General features: G+C 40.6%; 1 protein-coding gene across 1 annotated transcript; it reads right to left on the bottom strand.

The window, feature by feature from the left end:
• Positions 1-971: 971 nt before the first annotated feature.
• On the bottom strand, positions 972-21,927 carry ATP12A (ATPase H+/K+ transporting non-gastric alpha2 subunit). The gene is made up of 23 exons (XM_030023637.1): positions 21,687-21,927; positions 19,540-19,686; positions 17,986-18,045; positions 16,887-17,090; positions 16,187-16,300; positions 15,895-16,029; positions 15,241-15,358; positions 14,306-14,574; positions 13,245-13,443; positions 12,640-12,749; positions 11,761-11,895; positions 11,306-11,498; positions 10,643-10,818; positions 9,460-9,596; positions 8,590-8,740; positions 6,353-6,521; positions 5,493-5,647; positions 4,747-4,870; positions 4,263-4,408; positions 3,480-3,613; positions 2,444-2,545; positions 1,688-1,779; positions 972-1,504 (listed from the first exon to the last, which is right to left on the bottom strand). Exons 1-23 carry the CDS (start codon positions 21,693-21,695, stop codon positions 1,476-1,478), a joined length of 3,108 nt encoding a protein of 1,035 aa, XP_029879497.1. The 5' UTR covers positions 21,696-21,927; the 3' UTR covers positions 972-1,475.
• Between the last annotated feature and the right edge of the window lie 5,154 nt (positions 21,928-27,081).

The raw sequence follows: 27,081 nt of genomic DNA, 5'->3' as shown, positions 1-27,081 counted from the left end.
TCACCTATATAGCTTCTCCTCATATTTTTCCTGTCTTTTAAGCAGAGGACCAATCAGTCCTGACTACTGACAGATGACAAGGTGTTGAAACAAGTCAGCTTGGCACCTCACGTACTTGTTGGTGTGTTACAGGGTTGCATTACCAAGTTATAAGCAGCACATATATCTGGAATTTGGACTCACCCATTGTTTACGTGCTTATTCTTTGTTGCTCTTCCTCCTTCCTTTATACCTTTATAATTCCTCTCCTTCATGTCTATATGTGAAAAACACTGATATCCGGTGTAATTGATACTCAGTATAATACCCATCCAGGTATTAAGGAGAGGAGTTATGAGAAGGAAGGCTCACAAAATGCAAAGTAGTTTCTAGTACATAAGAGTGTGGACTTTTGGGAACAGGCGGTCTTTAGGCTGGAGAACGCTCTTCTTTTTCCCCTCCCTCAGTTCTTCTCTTGATTTTTTTTCTTGCTGGCAATCCTTCTCGCCATTTGCTGCAACAGGAGTTCTCTTTCTGCCCCTGTTCTCTAAAGCTTGTCTAGACTTGCATTTAAATGTGAAATAATAACATACATTATTTATCATTTGCTTTAAAATTCGTAAAGCCTTTGTCTAAACAAGATGTGGTAGCTACTGGTTCTTGCTGAAACGACCATATTAAAGACCTGGTTTCAAATAGAACTTTAACTGCACCTATCTAATGCATACTGAGGTCTATTTTGCCATAGAAATTGTGGCCTTTGGAAAGTGAGTATTGGATTTGGTATCTCAAAGTGTTCAAATCGACTGGTTGTGTCTTGGTTTTCAAGATGTGTTTATCAAAACTGAACAGGTATTTGAAATATGTTAGTCTGTTAATGGGGGCAGAAAAAGCAGGTGTGCACTTCTTTCCTCTTTGACCTGGCACAAGTTAGGTCCTTTCCTGTTCCACTCAGTTTCTCTAAGTCTTTATAAGAAAATAAGATGGAGAACTGTTTTCTGGAAAAAGTTTTATTATCAAATTATTCCTATACAGCATTTCTACCCTTGGTAAGGTAATACAGATCTATGCGTGTACTCGCTTGGAATTCAGTTCCACCAAAAAAAGAAAATCGGCAAAACCAACACTTTCAGTGCAAATTAATGCCTTAGATTATATGGATTTTCTGTCCTCATTTTTTTTTTTCCTTTATACGTGTTTTCCTCTTGGAGTGCTCTCCAAGTTCATCTTTGAATGAGGGACGATTGTGCTTGTTACAAAAATAGGTAGCATTTCAATTTCTAGACAAGTGTCAGCTTTACAGTACAGTGGGAGGTAACTTATCAACCTCTAAAGTCCTTATTTCTTCATTAAATTCATGAAATTTCTTCACCCCCTCTTGAGGCGAACCCATGCTTGATATTGCACAGACAGGACATCAAAGCAGCAGCAGAGGCTGTGTCAGGTGGGGAAGAAGCTCTCCACAAGGAGGAAGGCGACCAGTGATAATGATTGTTTCAATAATACATGTTCTTGTCCCACCAGCCTGCAGTAGGAGAGAGGCGGGGAAGTCAGTTATTTTTTCCTCAGAAAGGAAAAGTAATCATTGGGAACAAATGGTCCATTTTTAAGCAGTCCACCTGTCGGCAGCAGCTAAGGTAGGTGTATGAGTGAAAGGGTAGGAAAGGACACCTTATGTTAAAACACTGAACTAGAAAAATCTACTTACTTCCTGGGTATCTCCTGATAAACAGCTTGCGGACTTCATCATAGACCCATATCAATATGGCGAATGGTACAGCCACAAACCAATACTGAAACCTGGGAGTGGGAGAAGAGGTTCTCATTCAGAAGCATCTAACCACTCAGCTGAATTTCGGGGGTCTCTGTCTATGCTATTTGGCGTCACTAAAAGAGAATCTGGCTGCTTTTTTTTTTTTTTTTTTTTTTTTTTCCCCTTAATTTAAGCACTCAGTTAGAAATAAGATGATGTGCATGTAAGCCTCCCAATCTTAAGTAGTTACTGAATTCATTTATTCCAGATACTATTCAGAAGGAAATGTTGCCTGGTGGTATTACAGTCTCTGAAGATGGTAGAAAAATGGAACGTTTCTGACAGTGATCTATTTAAAATAAAAGTTGCTTGCATAAAATTAAGTAAAGTGCTATCTAATCTCACCAAAATATTGGGGATCCTGGAAAAATTATTAAAATGTTTGTTCTACACAAGTAGGATTCTGGATTCTCAGTAGTAAATCTAGTAGAAAAAGTAGTGCTTTTTTTTTTTGCAGAAACTATGAAAATAATGCCCTTTTTGGTCAAGAAGTTGTCCACCCTGTTCTTCACAATGAATATTGTTAAATATTTATCCTTGAATTGTGCTGCATGGGCATCCTGCTCCCATTTGTCTGTTTCTGGCAGAATGGTAAGTCCATGTCTGTTTATACATGGAGGGCAAGAGAAGTAAGCTAGCATCAAAACTCACCTCAGCGGTGTGAAGTTCAGGGCTGTAACATGTCCAAGACCATAGGTAAGAATCAGAGCAATTCCTATCTGGGAAAATATACCTACCCAGATGACTTTGTTCCTACAAGAAAACCAAAGAGAAAGGGTTACGTGCCTCTGTCCATGTATAAAAACCTGATGCCACAGCATAATGCAAAGGCTGTGCCACTTTCAGAGTTGTGGTTGTGCTCTGGTAGCTGGCTTGAATGATCTGCCTCAGCTGATGAGCACTGCAGAGACAGTAGCATGAGACGAGTGGTAGACTCCGTAGCACTGTCTTGCATTGCATATGCCTGTGTCTTTCCTGGTAGCATTCCTGATCTACCTAGATTAAAGCAAGCTTTAGGTAGACATGCAGCGCGCATTAGTCATGTTTTCTAGTTGCACTGTGAATGTGCGCATTGTGACTCAAATGTAAACGTAAGAAGGAAATATACGTAAGTGTAGGCTCTGTACCTGCAGATAAAGAAAGGAAAACAGTTTGCTTTCCTATCAGAAATACTCTAAATGCCAGCATTTAAGTGTGGCCGCCATCCCAATAGATACTTTTAACTCCCTGGCTTCCATGGGATTGAAGGGTGCAGAGGGGAGCCAGCACTATCTTAGAGAGTTTGACCAGCTCATACCTCCTCAGTGGCTAGAGTTATCTCTGATAAGTCCAAATGCACTATCTATTGATAACTACATAAAGAATTGAAGAAAATAATCTAGAGAGGAAACTCCCTCTTTTTTGTGGTAAACACTTTGATGAAGGGAGAGTTAGTTTTAAGCTGATGCGTTTTCAGAGTAACAAATACAACGTCTTTCTTGAAAGAAAACACGTATCATGAAGTAGGAAAGGGGGTGGGGGGAGGTGTAATAAAATGTTGGAGATTTGTGATTGCTTGAAGCCAGATTTAGTCTTTGTTCAAAGACTGAATGTGAGTGGGCTAAATCACTGAGCTAACCTTTTTCTAAAATTAGGAGTAGGCGAACTTATCCTCTTATATGTCAGGTGAAGAATCTGCAAAATTTACCTGAAAAGACCCTGCTGGAAAATGGAATTTCTTCGTGTTTTCCTGATGATCAAATCAGCAACTTGCTGAATTGTGATGCTGACAAAGAAGGCAGTGTAGCCAGTCCACTGTAGGTACATCCTCTGGTATTTAGTCTGCAAAGCGAAGGAAAAATCCAATAGTGTTATATCAGACTCTCATATCTTGTGCAAGCGACTGCAAACCTTGATAGCAGGATTTCAGTTACTAAGGTGTAAATGCAGACTTATTCCAGATTTAGATACATAATGATCAGAGTTTGGCCACTTGTTCTAGTCCGCTAGTTACTGTGGATGAGTCATGAGACTGAGGCACGAGCCTGGTGTAAGGAGGTATTTATATTGATTTATTAATGGTTTCTGTGTCTTGTGATTTCTGCAGAATGAATGAGGGGGAATGAAGAGTGAAAGGGGGAGGGAGAGTCTGCGAAGTACTTCACAGTAGTGCTGTTCAGAAGCAGGCAGGGCTGAGAGATTATGATGGGTCTAAACATGAAGTCCAGAGAAGAAGGTGCATCTCTAGAGGCTTTGAATCAGAAGGCGGCAAACTGTAGAAGAATGAATGAAAGAATGGACTCTGAGTGAAAGAGTTAGGTGGCAGGAAGCTCTAAAGAGTCTATCCTGAGGAACCGTTAGATGAAAATGAATCATTTTTGTGTTTAAATCTCTCTCTCATTCCCTAATCCTTTATTTTGGAGGAGAGTATAGAATTTTTAAGAAACTGTTGGGTGAGAGACAGTGCAAGGATGTTTCAGTGCTTTTTTACCCATTCCTGTCCATATGAATCCTCAAAGTCATTAATGGCATTGTTTTCCCAGTCCACTCGCACACCAAGCAGTGTGGAAGGTAAGAAACCTTGTTCAGCATACACAGTAAAATAGGTTACAAAGGCTCCCACTGACTGCATGATACCTGCAAAATCAAAGAGGTAGGAATGAGGAATAAGCAAAATTTAGGAGCACTGGGGAATGTGCTGGATATCAATGTTGATCTCTCTCATATGGCATGGAACTTGCCATGAGTCTAAAGGTAGTTCTAGAGCTCTTAGTGCTCTAAGGTTCTTGACCTCTGTAGATTAAAAGCCTGTTGTATTGTTGAATGATGAGCAACAGAAGGGAGTTAGTAAGTTTGCCTAGGAAGGCAGAGGAAGGAGTTGAGTTTCAGCTCCCCCTTTTCTAAAAAATGAATCAACTTGACTCTGTCTTGGTTTGCTGATACAAGATAGCGTTTCAGAGAACAGGCCAACCTACCAATCTGCAGATAGGAGTATACAGCGAGCTGCTCATTCACCAGCCTGTCTTTCCTTTTGTTACGAGGTCTCCTGTTCATAATGTCGCTTTCAGCTTTTTCGTAGGCTAATGCGACAGAGGGGATCTACAACAGAAATAAACCATTAGAGCCTTGGTGGCAACATTTGTCTGCTTTTCAGATGCTTCTCAGAAAAGTTCCGGTTCTCAAGTGGTTCTATTGATATACCCTGCCTTTTCAGTATACACAGAGCAAATGAAAGAAGGATCTGTGTAGCATTCTCTTGACATGTATAAAAGATTTGAGGGAAGTCTGAAACTGTTTCATAGGTCTGATGATTATATGACAATCCAAAGGGCTAGAGAATACTGAAAACTTTAAAGGGTCTTTCAGATCCCTTGGACTGGGCTCTGATGAAATGTCTGGTATTCATCCCTGTAGTAACTGCAGCAATCTGTATGATCTCGTGATTGAAACACACTGTTGTTTTGCACACTGCTGAGTTTTGCTTGTCAGCGTGGATCAGAAGTCTTTTCTTTCTGCTCCCCCTCTGCAGGTTTTTTTTTCTACTCTTCTTTCTCTATACCTGGCTGCTTTTAATCTAGCCCTCTACTCTTTTGCTAGCTTGCTATTCAGCTGCAGGGTAAGGCAACTAAATCTTCCAGTGTCCTGAGTGTCCCTTTGCACCCAGCCCCTCTCACTTGTGATGATATTTCAGCAGAAAATAACTCAGAAGATGCCAACTTACAATGTCTGTGCCCAGGTCAATGAACAGAATGGTGATAGTGCCAATGGGCATTGGAATGCTGGCAATAATGTAGATGAGGAAGGGACAGAGCTCAGCGATATTCTTAGTCAGGGTGTAGGCAATGGTTTTCTTTAGGTTGTCAAAGATCAGGCGGCCTGGGGGAAAAAGAAGGAAACACTTCTGTAAAAGCTAATTGTCGACAGTGTTTTCCAGAAGAAAGTTCAATTTTTAACTAAATGAAGTGAAAACATTTACTGCTTATGTCTGCTTTTCTCATCTGTTTCCTCATGCGTTTGGGGCTTTTTTTTTTAAACTAACCTACCTTCCCTTAGAGCCTTCTGAAAATTCAAGTGAAAATAAAAGGAAAATTCAAGGGAAAATAAAAGATCTCTTTCAATGAGAAAGATTGAGGAAAAAGTCCCGTTCCACAATACACTGTAGTTTTAATGGAAACCACAAGCTCTTTATGGTGAAAGAAGAGTGGAATGTGTGTTACTGTCATAGGTGGAGTACAGCGACGGTGATGTGTGAGCAAGTAATAGAGTGAAAATGCAGAGAAAACAGTTTGTATCTTTGTGGGCTCAGAACTGCATAGGAAAAAGATGGGAATTACTTTTGCCTAGAGCTCGAACAAGCAGCAATAGCAGACCGATGCTATGTGTGAGAGAGGGGGATGATTTTCTTATTGTCTGTTTGTCACGTGTATATAAATGGAACTGATTCCTATTTTTTCCAAATAGCAAAATCACATTTTCAAATCCAGAAAGAAAAAAGGAGGGAAAGGATCAGGAGAACACACCAGTGCTGTGTGGCTGTCAGCAGCTTTCAGCTAAGAAAGTGGATAGCAACATTACTTTTACCTTCCTCCACTCCTGTGACAATAGAAGCAAAGTTATCGTCCAGCAGTACCATATCAGCTGCGTTTTTAGCTGCGTCAGAACCAGCAATACCCATAGCAATTCCAATATCCGCTTTTTTAAGAGCGGGGGAGTCATTGACTCCATCTCCAGTCACGGCAACAACTGCTCCCTGGAACACACAAAAGATTCAGATGTGGGTTTTTTGAGGAGATGGTGCTATCTTCCTCTAAGGACAGTCTGCTCTCGGCACACTCCCTGTGTTTAAATCTCTAGAAGAAAGATGCTGATACAACGTTCTGAATCGTCTTTGTACCCGCATAAAACACGGCTAGTGATTAGAAAGACGCTAGGTAGGATTAATGCAGCAACCTCACACTTTTGTGATAGATGTCTGTATCCGAGCTTTGTCATCTAGACTCCCTTCATAGTAGAGAGAAACAGGAAATTCAGGGATACGATTTACTACATTCTAAAGAGTAGGCATCTAAATTAGATGCACTTAAAATGCTATTAATCTGATCATTTCTTTCTGTGGAATAGAAGGGGGCTTAAAAATTTAGACATCTGTCTACATGTGTATGGTCTATCCCTGTCTGAGCAGACCCAGGCTCATCTCTGGCACAACATGTTCTGTCCTTGTCTTTTTCTTCTTCTTCTTCTTCTTCTTTCTTCTTCTTCTTTCTTCTTCTTTCTTTTTTTTCCTTTTTTTTTTTTTCTGAGGTGCTTGTAGAATCAGTCAGTTCTCATTTTAATTGTAAATTATGTAAGTCTTCAGTTAGAGATCATTCTTACCCTTATCCCAACAACTTCTGGTCATTGCCAGTCTATGCTAGAATTGAGCTAATTATCCAAAAGATGGAAAACTCTGATTATTCAACTCAGTTTCTTTATTATCTTCCAGTGAAACCATCTACTGCAGCTAAAGGTCCTGTTCTAGTTGATGCAAAAGTTCATGGCTTGATAGCAATACAGAGTGTTCCGAGTGGGAAAAAGCCTGACAAACTGATTAATACAAATACTGAATGTCCTGTCCCTGTGGGGATTTAGCATAGTGTCACTACCTATAAATAATGTCATGTACAGAAGGGCTTATAAGCTCTAAGTACTAAACATAGCATGTAGACTGACTGGCTTGAGTTGAGGCAGGGAGGGTGTTCCTTTTCATCCTCTAAAGAGCCAAATCTACTGGGAGTGTGGGTGTCTAAGCAGTGCAGAACACATTTACCCCCCGTCTACCAAAGGCCATTCAGAAAGAAAATGAGAGAGATGAAACTGAAAGATTTTATCTTTGCCCCTCCCCCCCCCCCCCTTTTTTTTTTCACTCTCCTGAAAGCATTTCAGGCTTAAACCCAAAGAGCTGATAATGCTGATTGGAAAGCTTAGCTCTGGCGTAATTACAAAAATAAAATAATGTCTTGTGCCACATCACCTCTGCAAAGTTCAGGCACAGCAGTAGTGTGGCTTTCAATTCACAGCATCTACTTGGAAGATGTCAAGGCTGAAGGGAGATTCTTTTGATGACAATCTGCATCTTTTTTGAGAGCTCTATACATGTCACTTATTTCTCTTCTGCCTCTTGTGCTGGCTGTACTCCATGCTCCTTTACATAATATTGCCCATGGATGGGACAAACTCTCTTTAAATCCTGCTTTCTGTGGGTTGTTTTACAGTCTTTGAAAGTAATACAGATAAGGCTTGCTCCTACATAAATCATGCTATGACGTTTTGTGGGATTCATACCTTCACTTCTAAACATTCCTGTGGGCGGGAAGTGCATAGGTCTAAATGGCCACAAGAGATAAGATGAGAGGATGTGGTAACATGTTGCTTTTATCTGGGTTTAAAGAATTCCTGAGGGAAGGCTCCTTCCCAAACAGTGTACAGTCTTTGCCCAGGAGGCTTTATGTGCAGCACAGCAGCAGCATCTCAGAGTTATATGCAAAAGACAGACCCTCGGTACAGCTCCAAGTTAATCAAACTTAGGAAAAGCTCATTTTTTCAATATGAGTTCAGAGTCTGTAACAGGAATTTGAGTAGCTTGGATGCTGTCCTGACAGTGTTTGTGGCAACCTGTTAGATAATGTTCTTGCACAGTGGAAAGAGCACAAACAGAGCTTAGAGAGCATTGGAAACTGGCTCCCACCCTCTCACCTCGAGGACGATATCTGTGGAAAGCTACTGCCTCGTGAATGCCCTATAGCCATATCTGCGTGTAACTTTTTACACCTCTTACTCACCTGCCTTTGGCAGCCTTCAACTATGATCAGTTTCTGTTGGGGTGATGTCCGAGCAAAGACTATCTCTGAGTGGTTACACAAGATTTCATCCAGCTGCTGCAAGCTCATATCCTTCAGCTCCATCCCATTAACTACTGCTGCTGTAGCTTCTCTGTAAGAGCCATAGGAAAGCTGGGTAAATTTTCAAATCAAAAGGCTTAGATAAAAATAGTGCACTCGTAGAATGTATGTGGCTTGATAGTAAGGAAAGCAGCAAATTGAGTTAATTTCAGAAGCATTAGTTGTTAATCAGCAGGTGTTGAATGAAAGCCACTGTACAAATCCAGAGTGAATTACAGTTACCTAGATACAGAGGGGAGTAATTGAAGCTTCCTCCTGAGCAGACATAACAGCAGAAAATGCATTTTAAAGAGGACTCTGAGTGGGAGGGTGGGACAGTGGAGGAGGAAGACCTCTTTTCTGTAAAGAGCTTTTATCTTTGTCTTACGAGGTTTTTCTTTTTGCATTTAATGGGTGAAAGAGGAATTTGGACTGATGGTCCTTAGGTCGTGCGATTCTGAATTTTGCTTTTCGTATATCTGTGTTTTGTCAAATGGGCAGTGACAGCAAAGTCCAACATGATCTGCAAAGTATAATTTGCTAGGACTTTTTTCAAGGGCCAGTGAAGATGAGAGCCACTGATCTAGACGTATAGTTATTGAGGTAGAGATGATATGTCGAATGGATGCAATGGCTGGGAACGTATCAAGAAACAGAAAAGCAAAAAGCACCCATGACGTAGAAACGGGCTATAAAAGCATTGTGGAGGGAGAAGGTATAGCTTTCAGAAAATGAACTCATAGGTATCCCCTGTATTCTGTTTGCTCTTACCGTCTATTGACTTGCTCAACAGGAACGTTGAGGCGCTTAGCAATATCTTCCACAGTCTCGCTGGTGGCTGAAATGATGCCTACGCTCTTGGCAATGGCCTTAGCTGTGATTGGATGATCGCCAGTGACCATGATAACCTGAGGAAGGGACAAGCACTCAGTGTGACAAATGTATATGCAATGGCTGGAGTGAGATAAGGTGAAATATGTATTGTTGTAGACCAGGAAGCAGTTTAGAATCTGAACTTGGAAAGCTGTGCTATGTACATAACAATGACAGATAATTACTATTGATTACTTAGTTCTATATTGACATCTGATCTCTACCTCTTGTTATTGGCCCTATTTTATCAGGGCTGTAAAGGAAGAACTTGGCACAGGCAGCAAGGTTAGAATAATGCAGAATAAAGAAGCCTTTATGTAAGAATTTATATTATGTATACTCAAAGGAGAGAGTTTGTTAGATTATTGCATCTTAAAATGGATCTTTGTGACTGAGGTGTCCTGACAGATAAGACACAGTTGTTTCTTGTTTTTCTGGAAGAAGAGTTGCCAGTTGCCAGATCTGTCTTCAGACTACAGAAAATTTCATCAGGGTTGGGACTTGGGATTCATCTCATCTGAGATCGTTAATTCCAAATACCATTTTTCCTTTATTTAGCTAGATTGCCCCTCTGCCTAAGCTGAAGGTTTACTTGTGGGTCCCCGGGAGTGAAATTAGGAGAATTACTGCTTCAGATTCAACTTGAACAGTTTTGAGATTAGCAATGCCTATGCATAAAAGTTTGTAACAGGTGTAGCCCTGTGTCCTAATGCCTTTTCAAGAATTGTTTCTGTTACCTTACTCTGTTTACAAGCAAGTAATTCTAGCTGGCATGGTTTCTATATTCTAGAAACGGATCTGATAAGACAGTGTCTGAGTTTCTCCAAATTTGGATTTCCAGTTTAGGGGTTCCATGTGCTTCCTATAGTCTGATACCCACTTAAATTAAACTGTTTTGCCTCTCAGGGCCTTCAAGTAGTTTCTTTAAGTTACACTTGTAGAATGGTATTAAGGAGCGTTTAGGGTTTTGGTAGCTGTTGCTAGAAAGATACTTAATGACAGTGTGGTGGAAGATCTTAAAAGCTGTATCATCATGAGTATTTCTGTAGAATCACTGTTTTTTTCATTGTAAAATCCCTACCTTGATCCCAGCACTGCGGCATTTTGAGACGGCATCTGGCACTGTGGACCGAGGTGGGTCAATCATAGATAAGAGCCCAACAAAGCACAGGTTGGAGGTTGGGAAGTTCATGGAATCTGTGTCAAATGGGTAGGTGTCTGGAAACTCATTTTCAGGCAGGTACAAATGACAGAAACCTGGAAAGAAACTTAGGTTGATGTGACATACAGGAAGTAGTGGGAGAAAGAGGAGAGCTTGCTGTGTAGCATCAGGCTTTGCTCTTGTCCATAGAACTCCAGTGCACTAAGCATTAGCTTTTTATGGAGGTTTTTTTAACCTGCCATTGTAACCTTCACATCAAAGTTCATGTAGAGTTGGTGCTTCACGTGGCAAAGCTAGCGATACTGCCAGCAGGGAAGAGTGTTTTCCTTTGTGGACTACTTAAAGGTTTTTTTGGCTGCTCAGTGTGGCAGATCAACATCAGTATAGAGCAGTAAGGGCATCCCTGTCACAGGGAGCTTACAGCACATCAGTGTGGTTTTAACACTCTGCTTAGGTGCCTGTACACTTTCCTTTTTTAACTCTACTGCAAGAGGAATGAAGTCCATCCGCAGTGGATTGTACCAAGATTTAAACCCCCATTTTAAACCACAGTTGTCTGATAGTCCCTCTAGTTGGACTCACCCAGCACTCTCTCTCCCATGCCCCCCAGCTCCATGTATGCTGTTTGGAAAGCTTCTGCCTTTTCGCTGTCCAGTGGTTCTTCCTTGCCGTTGATCATGATGGTGCTACATCTCTCTAAAATCCTCTCTGGGGCACCTTTCATCACCAGCAGAAAGCGTTTGTCCTTGGGATCGTCAGTCTCATGAATGGAAAGCTGTGTGCCACAAATATGAATACGTGATCTTCGCTTGCGTCTAGTTTTGGTCACTTTGCATAGAAGTAACGTTTCCTCTTTTCCACGAGGGTATCGTACATTCCATCAAACAGAATGAACCCTACTTATTATAGCTTAAATTTCCTCTGTCATTGAATTACCCCATTAAGACTTCCAGGTCACCGATAGTTGCGTTAGACCCAGTGATAGAAACGGTTTAAGCTGGAAACAATCTGGCATAATTACCAAAAATGAAACACACCTGGAATTTGTTGGTAGAGTTGAAAGGAATTTCAGCTACTTTTTTGTTCCGCGCTCTAATATTCATGACGTCGCCCAAAATGACTTCTGCAAATTTCAGCAGAGCTGTTTCAGAGGCATCACCTACCACAACTCTCTGTATGCACAAAAGAACAAACAGCTTATAGCACGTATACTTCTGCACTTCCATCAGGAGAGCTTGCGTGATTCTATAACATGTTGTAGGATTAAGCAGCAATGAATCTACGTTGCTCTGTTCAAGTTGTCAAGGGAAATTATTACAGTAAAAACTTGGGACAACTGTTTTGCACTTGCTGCTACAACTAAGCTGCAGCACAGAGATGAAATTAGGGTTTGATTCTGCGAAAGTGCAAGATTTGTGATCGCTTTCAGGTTTGTGTGGCAGCTTTATAATGCAGTTCTAGGGTAGCAGCAGGCATGTACAGGTGAGCGAACTGATGCACAAAATCCAATGACTTTGAGGAAGGCGCTGATGGAGTAAACAGTAGAAATCAGGGGTTTGTTCTGGTAGTCTAGTCACCAGAATTTACTACCTTCAGCGGTTGTGTGTAAAGACATTAATTAAGGTATGTTTACCTTTTCTGTTTTGCTATATTAAATTAATAGTCTAGTAATTACTAGTGTAGCAATTCTTGCTACTTGAATTGCCTTTTTCCTTATAGGGACAGTTGCTCTTGGCTGTGTGGGTTTTCTTCCCCGTCTTAAACTTTTTGCGAGCGTATAGCAGTAATACTACTGTAAATAGTAACTTAGAAGATTGGCATGGTAAAGTGGAGGCGATCACTAACCCAAACAGAACAGCGCGTATGTATTGTTCTTTCAGAGGAAGAGAAATAAGCTGATGCGTAATAGGCAGTACCTTCATTATTGGGAGATTCTCCTGTCCTGGTCTGAATTCCGCCCGGTTGCAGAGAGTTACAATTTTTGATAACGCTGTCCAGGATGGAGAACTTTGATCAAAAGGCTGGGCTGAGAGGAAGCAAAATACACATTGCATCCTTTAGCATATTACGTGACAGAAATAGAAGCTTAAGTTTGAAACAACAGGATTGAATTACTTGCGGAAGAAAACTGTTCTTTTGAGAGGTTATGTTACGGAAAAACAATTTGATGCAAACCTTTAAATCTGTCAGTCAGCAGTTCTGGCAAAGTTGCTTAGATTATGTTTCTTTGTTTATTTCCCTACTAAATTTACAGACAGCAAAAGGATTTGGATTAGAACCTCCTCCAGACTTCCTTTCTGTGAGTGGAGTTCAAATATTAATTCTTTTTTTCACATCTCTACATGACTAAGAAGGGACTTTGCTGTTGCACACTGCACTTCCGTGTGGAAGGAAGACATGTCTGTTTTAGCTATCAAAAGACGTTCCCATTGACATCAGTTTGACAGCTGGTGGGTATGAAATGTCACAGGTTTGATCCAAGTAGTTGCCCCTTCCCAGATCCCCCCATTGCCGTATTTACTTGTTTGATCTTCACTGGTGTCAGCTGAGTAGATCTGATTATCAAACCAGAGGTGAGCAACAGTCATCCTGTTTTGTGTGAGGGTCCCTGTCTTGTCAGAACAGATGATGGAGGTAGAACCAAGTGTTTCTACAGCTTCCAAGTTCTTCACCAAGCAGTTCTTCTTTGCCATCCGCTTGGCTGTCAGAGACAGACTCACCTGGCAGAAGTAAAGAAGTTCAGCTCACTGTTAGTGAGGTAGAGTTACAGAATGATGCAATGAGGCACTTTGTGTCAATTTTTTTTGTTTGGGGGGGGGGGGGGGTTGGAAGAGAACATTTTTTTAAACATTATCTTTAGGTTGACTGCAGTGCTTTTTTTTTTTTTTTCTTTTTTAATAACATTATTAAGGTCAGAGGTTTGGCTGTAACTAGCACAAGTACATTTGCCGCTGAGAGGAACCTGCTTGCCTGCTGATAAAAATAAGAATGTCATATCAGTTAAGAGGCTGGTTTAGATGGAAGAACCTACAGTGCGGGGGGGAGCGCCTAATCACCAGCTTAATGAATCCTGAAATTATTCTTTTCATTATTGCAGTACTGCTGTTTGTTCGTTTTTGGTGTACTTCAGAGCTAACAGTGTTTAGCAGGTATGCTGCTTCCCAGCCAGAGATTTTAGTGATGCCTTCTTTGTGTGAGTTAGTGGAATTTTCATGTGACTTTTAGAGTACAATATCCTCATTTCCATATAGGAACAGGTTGTGGGGAAATGAGTCACATCATTCTACTGGTTAGCAAATGAGGGAGAACGGTACTTGAAGAACATTATTTCAAACTGGTTTGTTGTGCTGCAGCCTTTAAGACTAATGGCTCAGTTATGCCAGAATTCTCAAACGAAAATGTTTATCCTTTCAGTTTCATGGAAAAAACCACCCTTATTTCAAACTCAGCTCAGCCAAGTTACTTAAAAGATAATCTGTTCTTCACTGCTTAGTGTTGCACTGTAATGAACTTAGGAGTGATGAATAGTGGTAATGACCGAAGAGCTACAGTGGCAACCAGTGAATTCAAACGTAGACTTACCGTTACTGTGGCTAGCAGTCCCTCTGGCACATTTGCCACAATGATACCAATTAGAAAGATGATGGAGTCCAGAATCTTGTATCGCATAGAAACAGATATAATGAAGAAGAGAACACCAATGGAAATGGCCACTCCTGCCACCAGGTAGACGAAATGTTCTATCTCAATAGCAATGGGTGTTTTCTCGTTTCCTACTCCCGATGCGAGAGAGGCAATCCGCCCGATGACAGTGCGATCCCCAGTGTTGATTACAATGCCAGTAGCAGTGCCTGCAAAGAAGTAAAAGACTATCAGCTCTAGGAGAGACTAGTCCTGTCTTCTGTGCCCAGTACTGATTGACGAAGACCCTTCTCAGCCTTAATGTGACTGAGATTTCACACCAGAATGCAATTCTTCCCCTTAGAAATCTTACAGCTCTGTTGGTGAAGAGAAAGAAACATGTAAGTGATTTTCACTAATTAGTCTTTTTTTGCTTGTATTGCAGTAGGAATGAGATGTTATCCTGGGCATTGTACAGTCTTGTAGCTGATAGTCTGTCAGGTATGACAGACATAACCTTTAGTGCTGAGAGTAAGAACAACACCTTTATGTGTGCAGAGCCCTTACACAGAAGCATCCACAAGTACTCAGAGGCATCTGCAACTTGACATTCCTGAAGATAATGATGGAAAGACCACAAGGAAACCGCAGTTAATTGATTGTTGCACCCATAACCAGGCTAGGTGTTAAAACAAATGTCTCATTGGTTGATACTAAGTATGACCAGCCCAGTGCTTAAGGCTTTATTTTGGTGTGCTTGGGACAATAATTTCCTGTGAGCAATTAAACCTTTCCGGAATTCCTTGAAGCAGAATTGCTTAAAATGAGTTAGCAGTATTATGCAGCACACTGTAGAGGTGCCATTTCTGGAGGCCCTTTGCTCTGCCTGTACGCACCTTCCACACAGGTGGTGGAGTAGAACGCAATGTTCCTGGTCTCCAAGGGGTTCTCATGGGTGAAGTCACAGGAACGAGGCTGTGGTTCTGATTCCCCTGTGAGTGAAGAATTGTCCACCTTTAATGAAATGGAGACATGCCCATATTAAAGTTAGTAATATGCAGTTATGTCTAGCCCAGAAGGCAAGGTGGCAGCACGTTTAATAATTGGTGACAGGGCCATAATCTCTCGGTGCCTTTTCTCTGAGAGAGTTGCTGTTGTCACTGAGAGAATCTCTAATGTTGAGTTTGGTCAACGTTGTGTGTGTGTCTATCGGTGGGATTTTAGGTAGCAGCCTGAAAGAAAACATGGTTTGAAGATCTGCCTCCAGGTCTTTGGAAACACTTAATACTGTATTGGTATTTCTGCCTCTGTCCTGGCAAAGAGCATTGCTAGAACATGGTATGGACCTAATGGCTTCTTTTGATGTTCAGGGAGTGGAGATGTTAGTCCTGGGTGAGCTGAGCATCATAGTGTAGCTTCTGCACTCTATGATTTAATTAGATCATGTCTAATTAAAGCTCTAATAACTTGGGTGAGCAGAAATTCTTTATATGCAATAAAAGTCTCTAAACCATGTTTTTCCGCTTTCCCCGCTTCAAAGTACTGTTTACCTTACAACCCTGAGCAAAGATCAGACGAATGTCTGCTGGGATCCTGTCTCCACCCTTTATTTCCACGATGTCTCCAACCACCAGCTGGTCTGCTGGCAGTTCCTTCTTCTCTGCGTCTCTGATGACAAGAGCTTGCTGAAAGACGTAAGTGTGACAAAAATTAGCTTTGTGCCATCCTCTAAACCTCGTACCAAGAGGTACGTTCAAGTTGGGCTTGTTGTGCTTTTGTCATTTCAAGGTGCGGTATTAAAATTAACTTTTACCTCAAGTGAAATGCATTGGTTATTCTCACCTGTGGAATCATTTTACTGAAGCTGGCCATGATGTTTGTGCTTTTAGCTTCTTGATAGTAAGCGAAGATACCAGTGAGGATGACAACCAGTGCCAGGACTACTCCAAGGTAGAGCTAATCAATAAAAGATATAATTCAGTTAATTTAAGACAAGTGTTCAGCAATTTCTCTGCTAGAATAAATCACAGTTCTATATTGTTTCAGGAGACTCTTAAAATGAGGTATTGGTCAGGTTAAAAGACAGTTTAAGAAAAGAACTTTCAAGTTTTGCCCTGCTAATGATCAAGTAAAGCTTTTTGAGTATGAAAAGGGCTTTTAATAGCAAGTTTCCCATCTCTCTAAAAGCCTTCTCCAAACTATACCTGACACAAACCTGAACAAATTATATTCCTAGCAGAGTGTAACTCATAAGGGAATCGGAGTCAAAGACTCCGGAGTCCTTTGTGGACTTTAGTATTGCTCTTACGAGTACTCGAGTATTATAATTATGGAGTGGTTATAAAACTTTTGGATAGACACTCTTGGACAGAAGTGGTATGTCAGGTATTTGAGCATTTATCAGAAATGTTCAGTAGTAGAGGGAGAGTCCTGAAAGAATAAAAAGCCTCCTTGTAGTTACTGAGTAACTGTGAAGTAGTATTTAAATTACTTAGATTGTCAAAAGGTCAAATACTTAATTTGTGGTTATTCAACTACTTACATTGTCAAAGGGTGATTCAGATCCCTGGGCAAGCTGAATGCCAAATGAAATCCAGGAGAAGACAGCTCCTATCCATAAGAGGATGGAAAACCCTCCCACCATCTGTTTGAGGAACTTAACAATTTCAGGGGTGGCTTTGGGAGGAGTGAGTGAGTTGGGACCATCCCGAGCCAAAATCTCTGCTGCTCTTGCACTAGAGAGACCCTGCAAAAGTAAATGACATGTTTAAAATGAAGTCACAGAAAAACAGATTTTTATCTCAACTCGGAACAAAATTCACACACTGTTTTTTCCTTAAATGTTGTTTGTGTCACCGATCAGCTGCAGTAACCTGCATCCTTGATTTCCAAACTTTCTGATTTCAGAGTGGATACTATTAGTTATCTGCTATGAAGAAACAGGTATTTTGTTACTGGAGCATTGAATTTGGGGCCGTGTCCATTGGGAGTTTTCATTCTGTCGGTTATCTGTCAAGTATACCTGTACTAAGTGTTGGGAAAGCTGGGGAAAAACAGACATCAGTTCTTTTGCTGCTGTTTCTGCATTTCCACAAGACGTTTGTAGTTTATGGGTTTCCTGAAATTCTAGTCTATACTCTGGCCACGTTGCAATGCTTTGATATTCGAATGTTAGGTGTCAAAGGGACTTGGGTGTAAAGTTTCTCAAAGCTAGTGTTTCCTTCAAGATAAAATCATTTCCAGCACACTTTCTTGCTCTAAATTGTTACAGACACTGCTGGTGAAAAATGAATTGTAGTGAAATCAAAATACCAGGTAAAAACCTTAGAAAAACTGGGGTCTTGGTACGAACTTTGAGGTCACATTTTGTGCAGGCGTTTTGATTTCAAAACAGATCAGACTTCTTCAGACTTGAGAGAAACTCCAGTTTAAAGCCAGGTCAGGGCTGCACGTTAACTTGCTGGCTTAGGCTTTATTGGGAGTTAGTGCATCATACTCGTGCATGCATGCATCACATACATCTATGTATGAGTCTGTTGATTTGAATGCTTTCCTACTGCTTCTAGGAAGCTTTGGGTAAGCCAGAGGCAAAGTAAGGCAACTGATTCCGGCAGTTTTTTAATGATGCCCTACGGACTTACTTTGTTGATGCTTGTACCATACTTTTCCTCCAGTTCTGAAGTGCTGAGTTTGTGGTCCTCCTGGATTCCAAAAGAGAAAATGATAGTGAGCAGAATGTCAGACTGTTGGAATTCTTATTTCGGGATCTAGAGAATGTTCAAAATGCCTGGATCTCGGACCATGGATCCAGTTGCTAGTATGACATCCCACTTTCATGAATAGACAATATGCAATTTGCATATTGATAAGCAAAATATCTTCCACTGGAAGATGGTATTTTCTTTTGATTTTGAGAGTACTTTTGTAAATAGCTCCCTCCTCCAGCAAATCTGTCACAAGAACAGAGTGGTCTTTTCATGTTAATACTGTTTGCCACAAAAGCCTGTGCTGCTTTTAAAGAGTTCCTCTTTATGTGCTGCAGGACTCAGGCATTCAGTACCATAGGCGATATGTTAATAGAAGAAAGCGTGGTGTCAGAATATGTGTGACAACAATCTTTACACTTGATTGACAAGGTAGGGTATGTGAAATTATTTGCCCCGGTCTTGTAGGAAGAAGCAGCAGGTTCTAACCACAGTTAAAAAGGGTATGGGAGAGGGAAATCTGAAAGCTCTTCTCCTTTCCCTACAGTAACACCTCTGTGATATCTTTGACCTAATTATATCTTGTGCCGAACTGAGATTTAGAAGCCAAGAATTTGAGAGATCTCACAATTGTTTTCGCAGAATGATTCATTGGTACTTGGATGAGTCAATTAACTTGTCTGTGCTTTGGTTTCTCTTTAGAAACATGAGAGTAATGTTACATCCCCTGGTGGCAAAGATCAGATACACTGAGAATTATTTAGCTAGTACTGGGTAGATCTTGGAAACACGATGGGTAAGCTGATGGCTCATTTTGGGGTTTCCTTACCTTTGAAATACCATCTAGCCCATAAACAGCCTCTCCTTTGAGCTGCTCTCAAAGCAATTGAGAAAAGAGGTCAGTATAATTAGCTTCATTTTTCAGATTGGGAAACTGAAACATGTAGAGAGGAAGCAACTTTTCCAAGATCAGCCAGCAGGTCACTAGCAAGCTAGAAGTAAAATACAGGTTTCTTGAGCTTAGTGCACTGTCCTTGAAGTACAGTGCAGTTAGTTTGGGGAAGAAAACCTGTGCTTAAAGCTGAGGCATTCTTTTAGATCTACTAGAAATCTCTGGAGCAAAATGTTGTGCTTCTACCTTTCCCTCTGTTTCCTGGCTGACTGTGCAAGTGGCGGTTCACAGGAAATACTGATTACGGTTATTCCATCTGGGGAATAACTCCTCTTGGGGTAGATAACGTTCTGTATCATTGGTGGCTTAATTAAGCCAGAATCATTCTTTCATTATAGGTACGAATCCTGCACAACTTTTTTCTGGCACACTTCAGGAGCGTGAGGAAGCAAATCCTTCCCTGTGTTAGGATTTTCAGTGCAGCATGTCTTCTGTTAAAATGATAGTGCATCGGCATTTCACTCCCCTTCACCGGACTTCATTCAGACAGTGGGTAGAGGCTGTCCTGCTGGCTGTAATGGGAGCTTAGCAGCACTCACCAGGTCCAGTTCTTTCTTAAGGTCTTCTGCCTTCTTTTTTTTATTGTTGCCTTTTAAGTCTTTGTACTTCTCCTCTTCATCTCCAATCTCTGTTTTTTCCAGATCTTTTGTCCCATAGATCTCAACCGAGTAAACATCGGACTTTTTCTGTAAAAGAAATAAGGTTTTGGCATTGCTGTGAACATCTGCTGGGACTTGAAGGAAGCAGTAAAAAAATGCCACAAACAAGTCAAACTCTGACAAATCTACTTTTTTTAGACAAGATACAAATTGTTACTGTCTCTTTCTCCTGGCATCTTAGAGTGCTAGTTCCTGTCTTACCCTGAGATCTCTCCAGCGTGTGTTACAGTAATCATGGTCAGGTCTTCAGCAGATGTAAATTATAGTGATTCCTTTAGAGATGTGCAACGCTTTTAGTAGTTGGTCTAATACAAAGTGTAGGAATACTGCCCTGGATCTCAGCACTGCTAGTGAAAAACATTAAGTCATTTATCATCTCCAAGAAGAGATCGGTGTAAAAGCAAAAGATTTTTAAAAGGAAAGGGGAGGGGAAAAAATATTAATTGATAGCTTGGCTGTTCCTGGAGCTTTTTAGATACATGACTTCAAGATTTTTTTTTCTTTTTTAATTAAAATTGACATTTACACATTTATATTTATGCATTTACACTTGATCACGTAGCGAGAAATGGAGGCAAACACCATACTGGCAGCCAAGGAGAAGCAAGTCTGTCTTTCCACATAGAGCTCAGAACTGGCAGGGAGTTAGCAAACTCTTCACTCTTTTTTGCCTGTCTAGTGTCAGGTACAGGAAACTGTTAATGTAGGGAAGCTGCCAAACCTCCGACAATGTTTTGCTTTTATTGATAACTTGGGGGTTCTGCTGTTTCCTAACTTTAAGTTAATACTGTAGTCTGAAGGGCAAACTTCCTGTGTTGCTAATTTACCAGCTTCTATAATCATAACGTTCCAGATACTAATTATCTTGTAAACTACGTGCCATGCCTTGGAAGAGCTATTGGTTGACCCCATTTCACAGGCTTCCTTACAGATTAACCATCAGAGCTTTATGAGAGTCATACTGGATCTTATCTGATGGTGTGCTTTACTAGTGGGCCAGATGAACTTGTTGGCTGCTGCTGCTGTCTGTCTGATGAGTACATACATGCTCTGCAGGGCATTTGTCAGTGTTTGGCCTCCTGCAGAGGTAATATTTCAGATGAGTTGAGAGTAGAGATCTTAATTACATACAGACTAAACCAGAGAGCTCAAGTAATGGAAACAAGGGGAAAAAAAAAAGGAAAAAAAAAAAAAAAAAAAGGATTGGGACATTTTATTACTTAATACTTTTCTGAACTCCAAAGTGGCATCTTATCCTCAGATGCCCTTTAATTAGAGGAATGTTGAAGTCTTGACATTGTATCTTGACGAAGGGAAAAGCTAAGAGCTGGCGAGTAGTTTGGGGGGAGCTAAAAGTCTGAAATCCTTTTCCTAAAGCACTTGAATTTCCTTGGTGATACATATCCCAGATAAAGGACATGTCTGTTACAAGAAGTTCTATTTTTTTCTACCTTGCCAAAGATGCACAATCTGGTTTATTGGGATTTTTCCTTCACTTCCCTCCTTCTCCTCCTCCTCCTGTCTTTAACTATCCCACCCAAAAATCTGTTCAGCTTTTCAAATCCCCAAAAAGTAGAGAGACAAGGAGAGAAAGAAAACTGCTATCTGTTGTGAGAACTTAGCAGATGGAGGAGAATAATGAAGAAGATTAATGAAGTTAGTAAAATCTATTGGTCACTTCTATGATCATCTATGTTTACCCTTTAACCTGCAAATTTTCATAAAATCTCAGATTTTGGTATTTGCAAAAGGCATAGTGTTCATGAAAGTGTTGATTATGAAGCTGGCCAGTCCTAGAAGTCTTCCCTATCCAACCTGATCTCTTTACTTTTTAGGATTAGAGGTGCGTACCTATCTACATAGTGAAAATTTTAGTGATTACACTGGATGCCCAACAGTGTCTAGTATTAGTTCCATTTTTCACTTAGCTCGTATTTATAATCTATATATGCATATTAAAACTTAAATTAATGCTTGATCTTAAGAAGAAACACGTACATCAGCAATTCCACGAACGGTGTACTCACCTTTACCATCTTGGTGAGTTTATTCTTTTCCTGATGGAGTGAAACAGCCAAGCTAAAGTCTCTGGACAAAAAGCAAAAGCCCAACTGGAGAATGAAGTGGCTCAGAGCAGTTTTGGCTGTTGGAGTGCCAAAGCTCACAGAGGTAGTTCCCTCTCGGCTGGCAAGCAGACATTAGCTGGAACCCTGCTTGCACTTCGGCATCCTTCAGGCAGGATGAGTTTGTTGTCCAAAGCCTGTGGAGAAAGAGGACTGTTTGCTAGTGCTTTATAAATCAGCATCTTGTGCTGCTACTCCACCCCTCCCCTTCCAGGTCCAGCCCATCTTCTGTTTCACCTGTAGTAGGTGGAAAAATACCACAGTAATGGGCATGTGGGTTTCAGGTCAGATAGTTTCTAATTATTCCTTTGTAGTGTTTGCTCACAACTAGGGAACAGGTGTATTACTCATCTTGCTGGAAGCAAAGAGTTTCCTTCAGAGACTTTCCAGCACTCAACTCCCCTTACGATTTCTAGCTGTTGTGGGGCAACGTACAGTGGGGTAGAGGAAGTCTGTGCACATTTTGTCTTGCCCGTTTACATGATGTTCTGTTTGCCTGCCTAGGGTCCCTAAAAGTCAGATTCCTGCCCTGTTAGCTTGGACTTCACTTTCAATTCTTGCATTGCATTTGTTGTGTTTCTAACCTTCAATTCCTGGTGCATTTTCAGCAAAAGCACTTAGCTGAACATCCAAAAAACTAAGTCAAATGTGGTGAAAGATTTTTCTAAACTTTAACATTATTGGGGGGAAGACCATATTTCATCTGTCTGACAGAACTGGTCTCACTGAACAATATAGCATTTCAGCAGTTGGTCTTCTACATTATATAATTCGTGAGCTTCAAATTGCATCATTTGAGGTGCTGTGAGGTACCAGAGTCACTAGCAGATGACTCAAATTGTGGTGAGAGATACAACATGTTAAAGGAGATAACTAATGTTGAGCGTTTCAAGCCATATGTATAAGCTCTTACTGTAGGGGAGACAACCAAGAAACATCCTTTACTACTTCAACAGGAGCACGAATAAATTCATGTTCAAATCACAGACAGATTTTGAGCGATTCAAGTATCATAGCTCTTAAACTACCCCTATATTAAAAAGCGAAGCTGTTTCCACTTCTCATTTTATGTGTATTGGTCTTTTTCCGTGACATTCTTTAATCTTAGAATGGTATGCAAGATACAGAAGTGTATCTGGAAAGGTTTCACGTTCAGTTTCTGCTCTTGGTTGTATTGAGAACTGCCTTGTGTCCTGGGGCTTGAATTTAAACCTTTTTGTATGTATATAAGTATTGGAGATTTCACACTATGTGTCATATGCAAGAGCAGTAATATATTGACTGTATGTTTCCAGTGAATCTGCCTGTGTCACGTGTTACCCATTACTTTCTGTTGCTGGAAAGGATACTAGAGCAAGACGATCAAGAGGTACAGTGAGCTGTACTCGACATGAAACTAGACTGCTGAGGCTGGAAGTGGGGGGATATGTGAAAGGAAACATGGACTTGGAAATAGGGAAATGCCTTCCAGGAACGCAGTTGCATTGTCCATCAGATCTGTTGGTAGAGACAGTGGGCTGCAAAATGTGAAAACAGGGCTGGCGTACCTTATCTTGTTCATTTACAGTTTTTAACTGAGAACTGAGATTTCTAATCCAGTGGCAAGGAATAGCTGGTAGATGGAAAACAGGAATGTGTATCCTTGTATCCTGCTATTCACAGATTTGTAAAAACAACTACCTGTACTTTTTAGTTATGGTTTGTGATTTAGAATGTTAGCTGGGTCATTTGGGCAGTTCTTGCGTTTGTCTTCTATAAATCATGGCTACTATTGCCTGGGGAGAAATGTTAGAAATGCAAATTAGAAAGTGTTTGGCAACAAAGTACCCCATACACCTTGGTTTACATGCAATATTTACACTGACGCATCTGTCTTCTTAGGGGTATGTTTTGTAGCAAATTAATTAAACTGGGAAAGCCCTATAGACAGTAACATAGCTTAATATTTACAAAGTATTGAGCCGGGTTCACTGCTGACAAACAATGTGTATTGAGCTGCCAAGTTCAAAGTGCAAAATTGATGGTTAAAAAGTTCTGTGGCAGAAATTTCATTAATTTTGTCCACTGGACAGATTGTTTTCCTGTGACTTACAAGGTAAAGATAAGCTGCAGTTCTGGACAAGTGCTTGTACACAACTGAATCCTGCCCACAAGTGAAGCACTTGTGCCTTGGTTTGGCAAGACACGGCGTGTATAGAGAGGAATATACTTGAGTCTGTGCCAGAGAGCTGTAATTGTCACATGTGTTTCCAGTGTGTCTCAACATCTATAGCTGAGCCCTGTTTAGAAGGTAACATGAATGAATATTGTTCTGATTTCTTAATATCAGTCTAGAAAAATAATGTGCCCCTTCTGAATCCTATTCTAAGTTCCTATGTCTGTATGCAAGGCCTGTAAAAAGACAGCCAGGAGAATGCTTTGCTGTTATTTAACACACAGAGACCACATTTCTTAACTTGTAGTGCGTGAAGACTGCAGGTTGCTGATACGTGTGCTTGGATTCTCCAATTCATTCAGGTTGTGGAGCAAAGGTGTAAATTTTTGTAAGGGCTTTTGGAGTAAGGAGAACATAATGCATTTGCCTGCAATTTGCCTGTTGAACTTTGCTGTAGTTATTTACAGGCCTCCTGTCTTGTATGAAGTGGGGCCTGCATTAGCAAAAATGGCAGCATGCAGCTTTAGAAGTACCTGAAGACACAGGAGTGGGTGGTAGGTCTATACTTAAATTTGCTTTTACAAGGCATGGTGCAGGCTTGCTGTCTTTCCTCGGGGAGAGCCCAGCAGAGGGAGCACAGCAGCCTCTGTGCTCAGCACTTTCCTTGTTCATTCATTGCTTTCACACCAGCAAAAATAAGATTCCAGAGAACAGAGTGTGTGTCTGTCCTGGTGTCCTAGCACAGGCCTGCCTCCAGTGACAGAGAAGTGTTTTGGTTTTTTTTCCTTCAAGGCCGAGAGTAAAACAAAACCTGAACTTCAATTGGTAGTTTTGTGGTGCTGAAATCATCTTTCAAAGGTGGGATAGAACTGCGGATGAGCTAGGCATCTACTGGCAGGTATGTACATAAGCTGTGTGATTTCCTTGTCCTTTAAGTAGCCTTTAAAACACGGCTTTGCAGCCAGCTATTGCCAGTAGCAGGTAACCTGTTAGGAAGGCAAGTACAAGGGGCTGAGAATGTACTCTGGGTCCATCCATTAGCAAAGGTAGGAAGTTTTGAGGATTCCTTGTTTCCTTATTCAGTGGAGAGGAGAAACTCCTCTCTCAGCAGAGGGAAAAGCTAGTGCTAAGTCTTACCTATTTTTCCTTCTTAATTTAACCCAAAGATGTTAAACTGCAATTCACAGGCCATAAGTGATGAACTTGTATAGAGCTCTCAGGAGCCAAATTAAAACAAAAGCTTAGGCGGTATTTTGACGCTGATAATTTAGACATTGGTTGTAAACCTCTCCTTGTCTGAGTGCCTACAGCATTCATCTTCCTGTGATGGGGAATTGCACATTCTGTTTTACATAGTACTGTACAGAGTTCATGGAAAGGTATATTTCTGTGCTTTTTTTCTAATTTTCCTTTCTTGTTAATCAAAGATGAGTAGGAAATTGTGAGGAGCAATAGGCTTAATTCCCAGCTTTTAAGATGGCATTTTAAATAGTGAACTATAGTGTGCCTCACTATAAATACTATGCTGACTTGATATCCCTAGGGACTTGGCACAGCCACCACAGCTGTGGTCTGTTTCAGGGAAAGTTTTATCTCAATTTTACAACAGGATTTGGCCTACCCTCACCCTTTTGAAGCTAATATACTGCTGAGGTGAGTTTTGTATATCCACAAAGAGATAGCACAGATGAAATGTATCATTTCATATATATATTTCAATATATCATTTATTTCTTCACATCAGCTGAAGAAGAGCTAGTTAGGCGTGGGGAAGTGACTGGTCTTTTCATCTCTGGTCCATGTTTACAGAGTTTCTACTTAGATTTCTACAACAGTACAGTCATTTGTGTTCTGTCACTTTCTGATATGGAGAACTGCTCATTCAAAACATTTTAACATGGGTCATCAAGAAGCTGTGTTTGTCTCTCATATATCTAAAGTAATCCTGGGTTACTTGAAGTAGCGAGCTACAGAAGTGTGTCTGTCAGAGCATACTATCAACTGCTGTGCTAGCTGCTCCCTGCCTAAAGAAAGTTCAAGAAGATAAGTAGTAAAAATTGCACGTTTCTTGTGAAAGTGAGGGGATGAGGGGGGTGAGGGGATAGTACTTAAAAGCAATTTTCTGTTGAAATTTTCTGTCTCTGAGAAAGAAGATAGAAGCCACAAGTGAGTCACAGTATCTAGGACTTTCTTATCCTTCTTGATATTTTATCTTCCTGCTTCCTAGTGCTATTAATATGAACCATTACTGAATTCATATTGAATGTGGTATAAAAACAGTAGGGAAAATTGATCTTCTTCCTCTTTGCAACTTCCTGGGGCTGTGCAAAGGTCTGGAAGTTGGTGTGGATACACAGTATAACTTTCTTCTTCGAACGTGGTGATATTTTCAACATTTCATTTGCAGTCATAAATGATTTATAGGAATTTGTAAATTCTAGTCTTTCTTTCAAAAACCTGCTGTCTTGATACTTTCATCATTCTCAGGCAAAACAATATATTTTTCTTTTTAAAATGTTATCTGATGTGCTTGTTAATGTGCCAAACCTTGCATCTAAACTTGCAGAGCCCACCTGTAGTTTGCAGTCTGAATCTATTCCTCTAGAACAACACACCCAACCTCATTCCTGACAGATACAACAGCCTGTCAAGTGGCAGAGGCAAGCTAACTCTTCAGGATGAAGATGGGATGAAAAAGGGACAGTTAAAAGAGGGATGCGAGTATGGGCCGACGTGTAGCTAAAGCTGGACACATGGGAAGAGAAAATGGATAGTAATGTAGAGGTATGTTTACCCCAAAGCACCTATGCAAATGTAGGCAAGGAAGCTTTGGAGTAGACTCGCTTGTAAAATACATGGTATGTATACTGTATGTTTGTAAGTAATGCTCTCTAGAAACAGCAGTCTGTGGTCACCAAAGGTTTCCATATACAGCCTCTGGAAGGGTGTTCTCCATTATTTGTCAAAAGTCACTTTGAATGGGCAAGAATTGTTTCCTAATTTCATGTGGAAACAAAGTAAGTGTTATTTGGCAAGGATGCCCTTTTGCTTAGAAAATTTTGGTCCTATGGCTTTCGGGTGGTTTTTTTTTTTTTAAGATGAAAAGCAGGTCATTGCACTAATGTGACTGCACAAGTAATTGAT

This window comes from Aquila chrysaetos, chromosome 8, assembly GCF_900496995.4.
Source record: "Aquila chrysaetos chrysaetos chromosome 8, bAquChr1.4, whole genome shotgun sequence".
Taxonomy (NCBI): Eukaryota; Metazoa; Chordata; class Aves; order Accipitriformes; family Accipitridae; genus Aquila; species Aquila chrysaetos.
The sequence above is the reverse complement of the archived record's forward strand: the minus strand, read 5'-3'. Positions and strand labels throughout refer to the sequence as shown.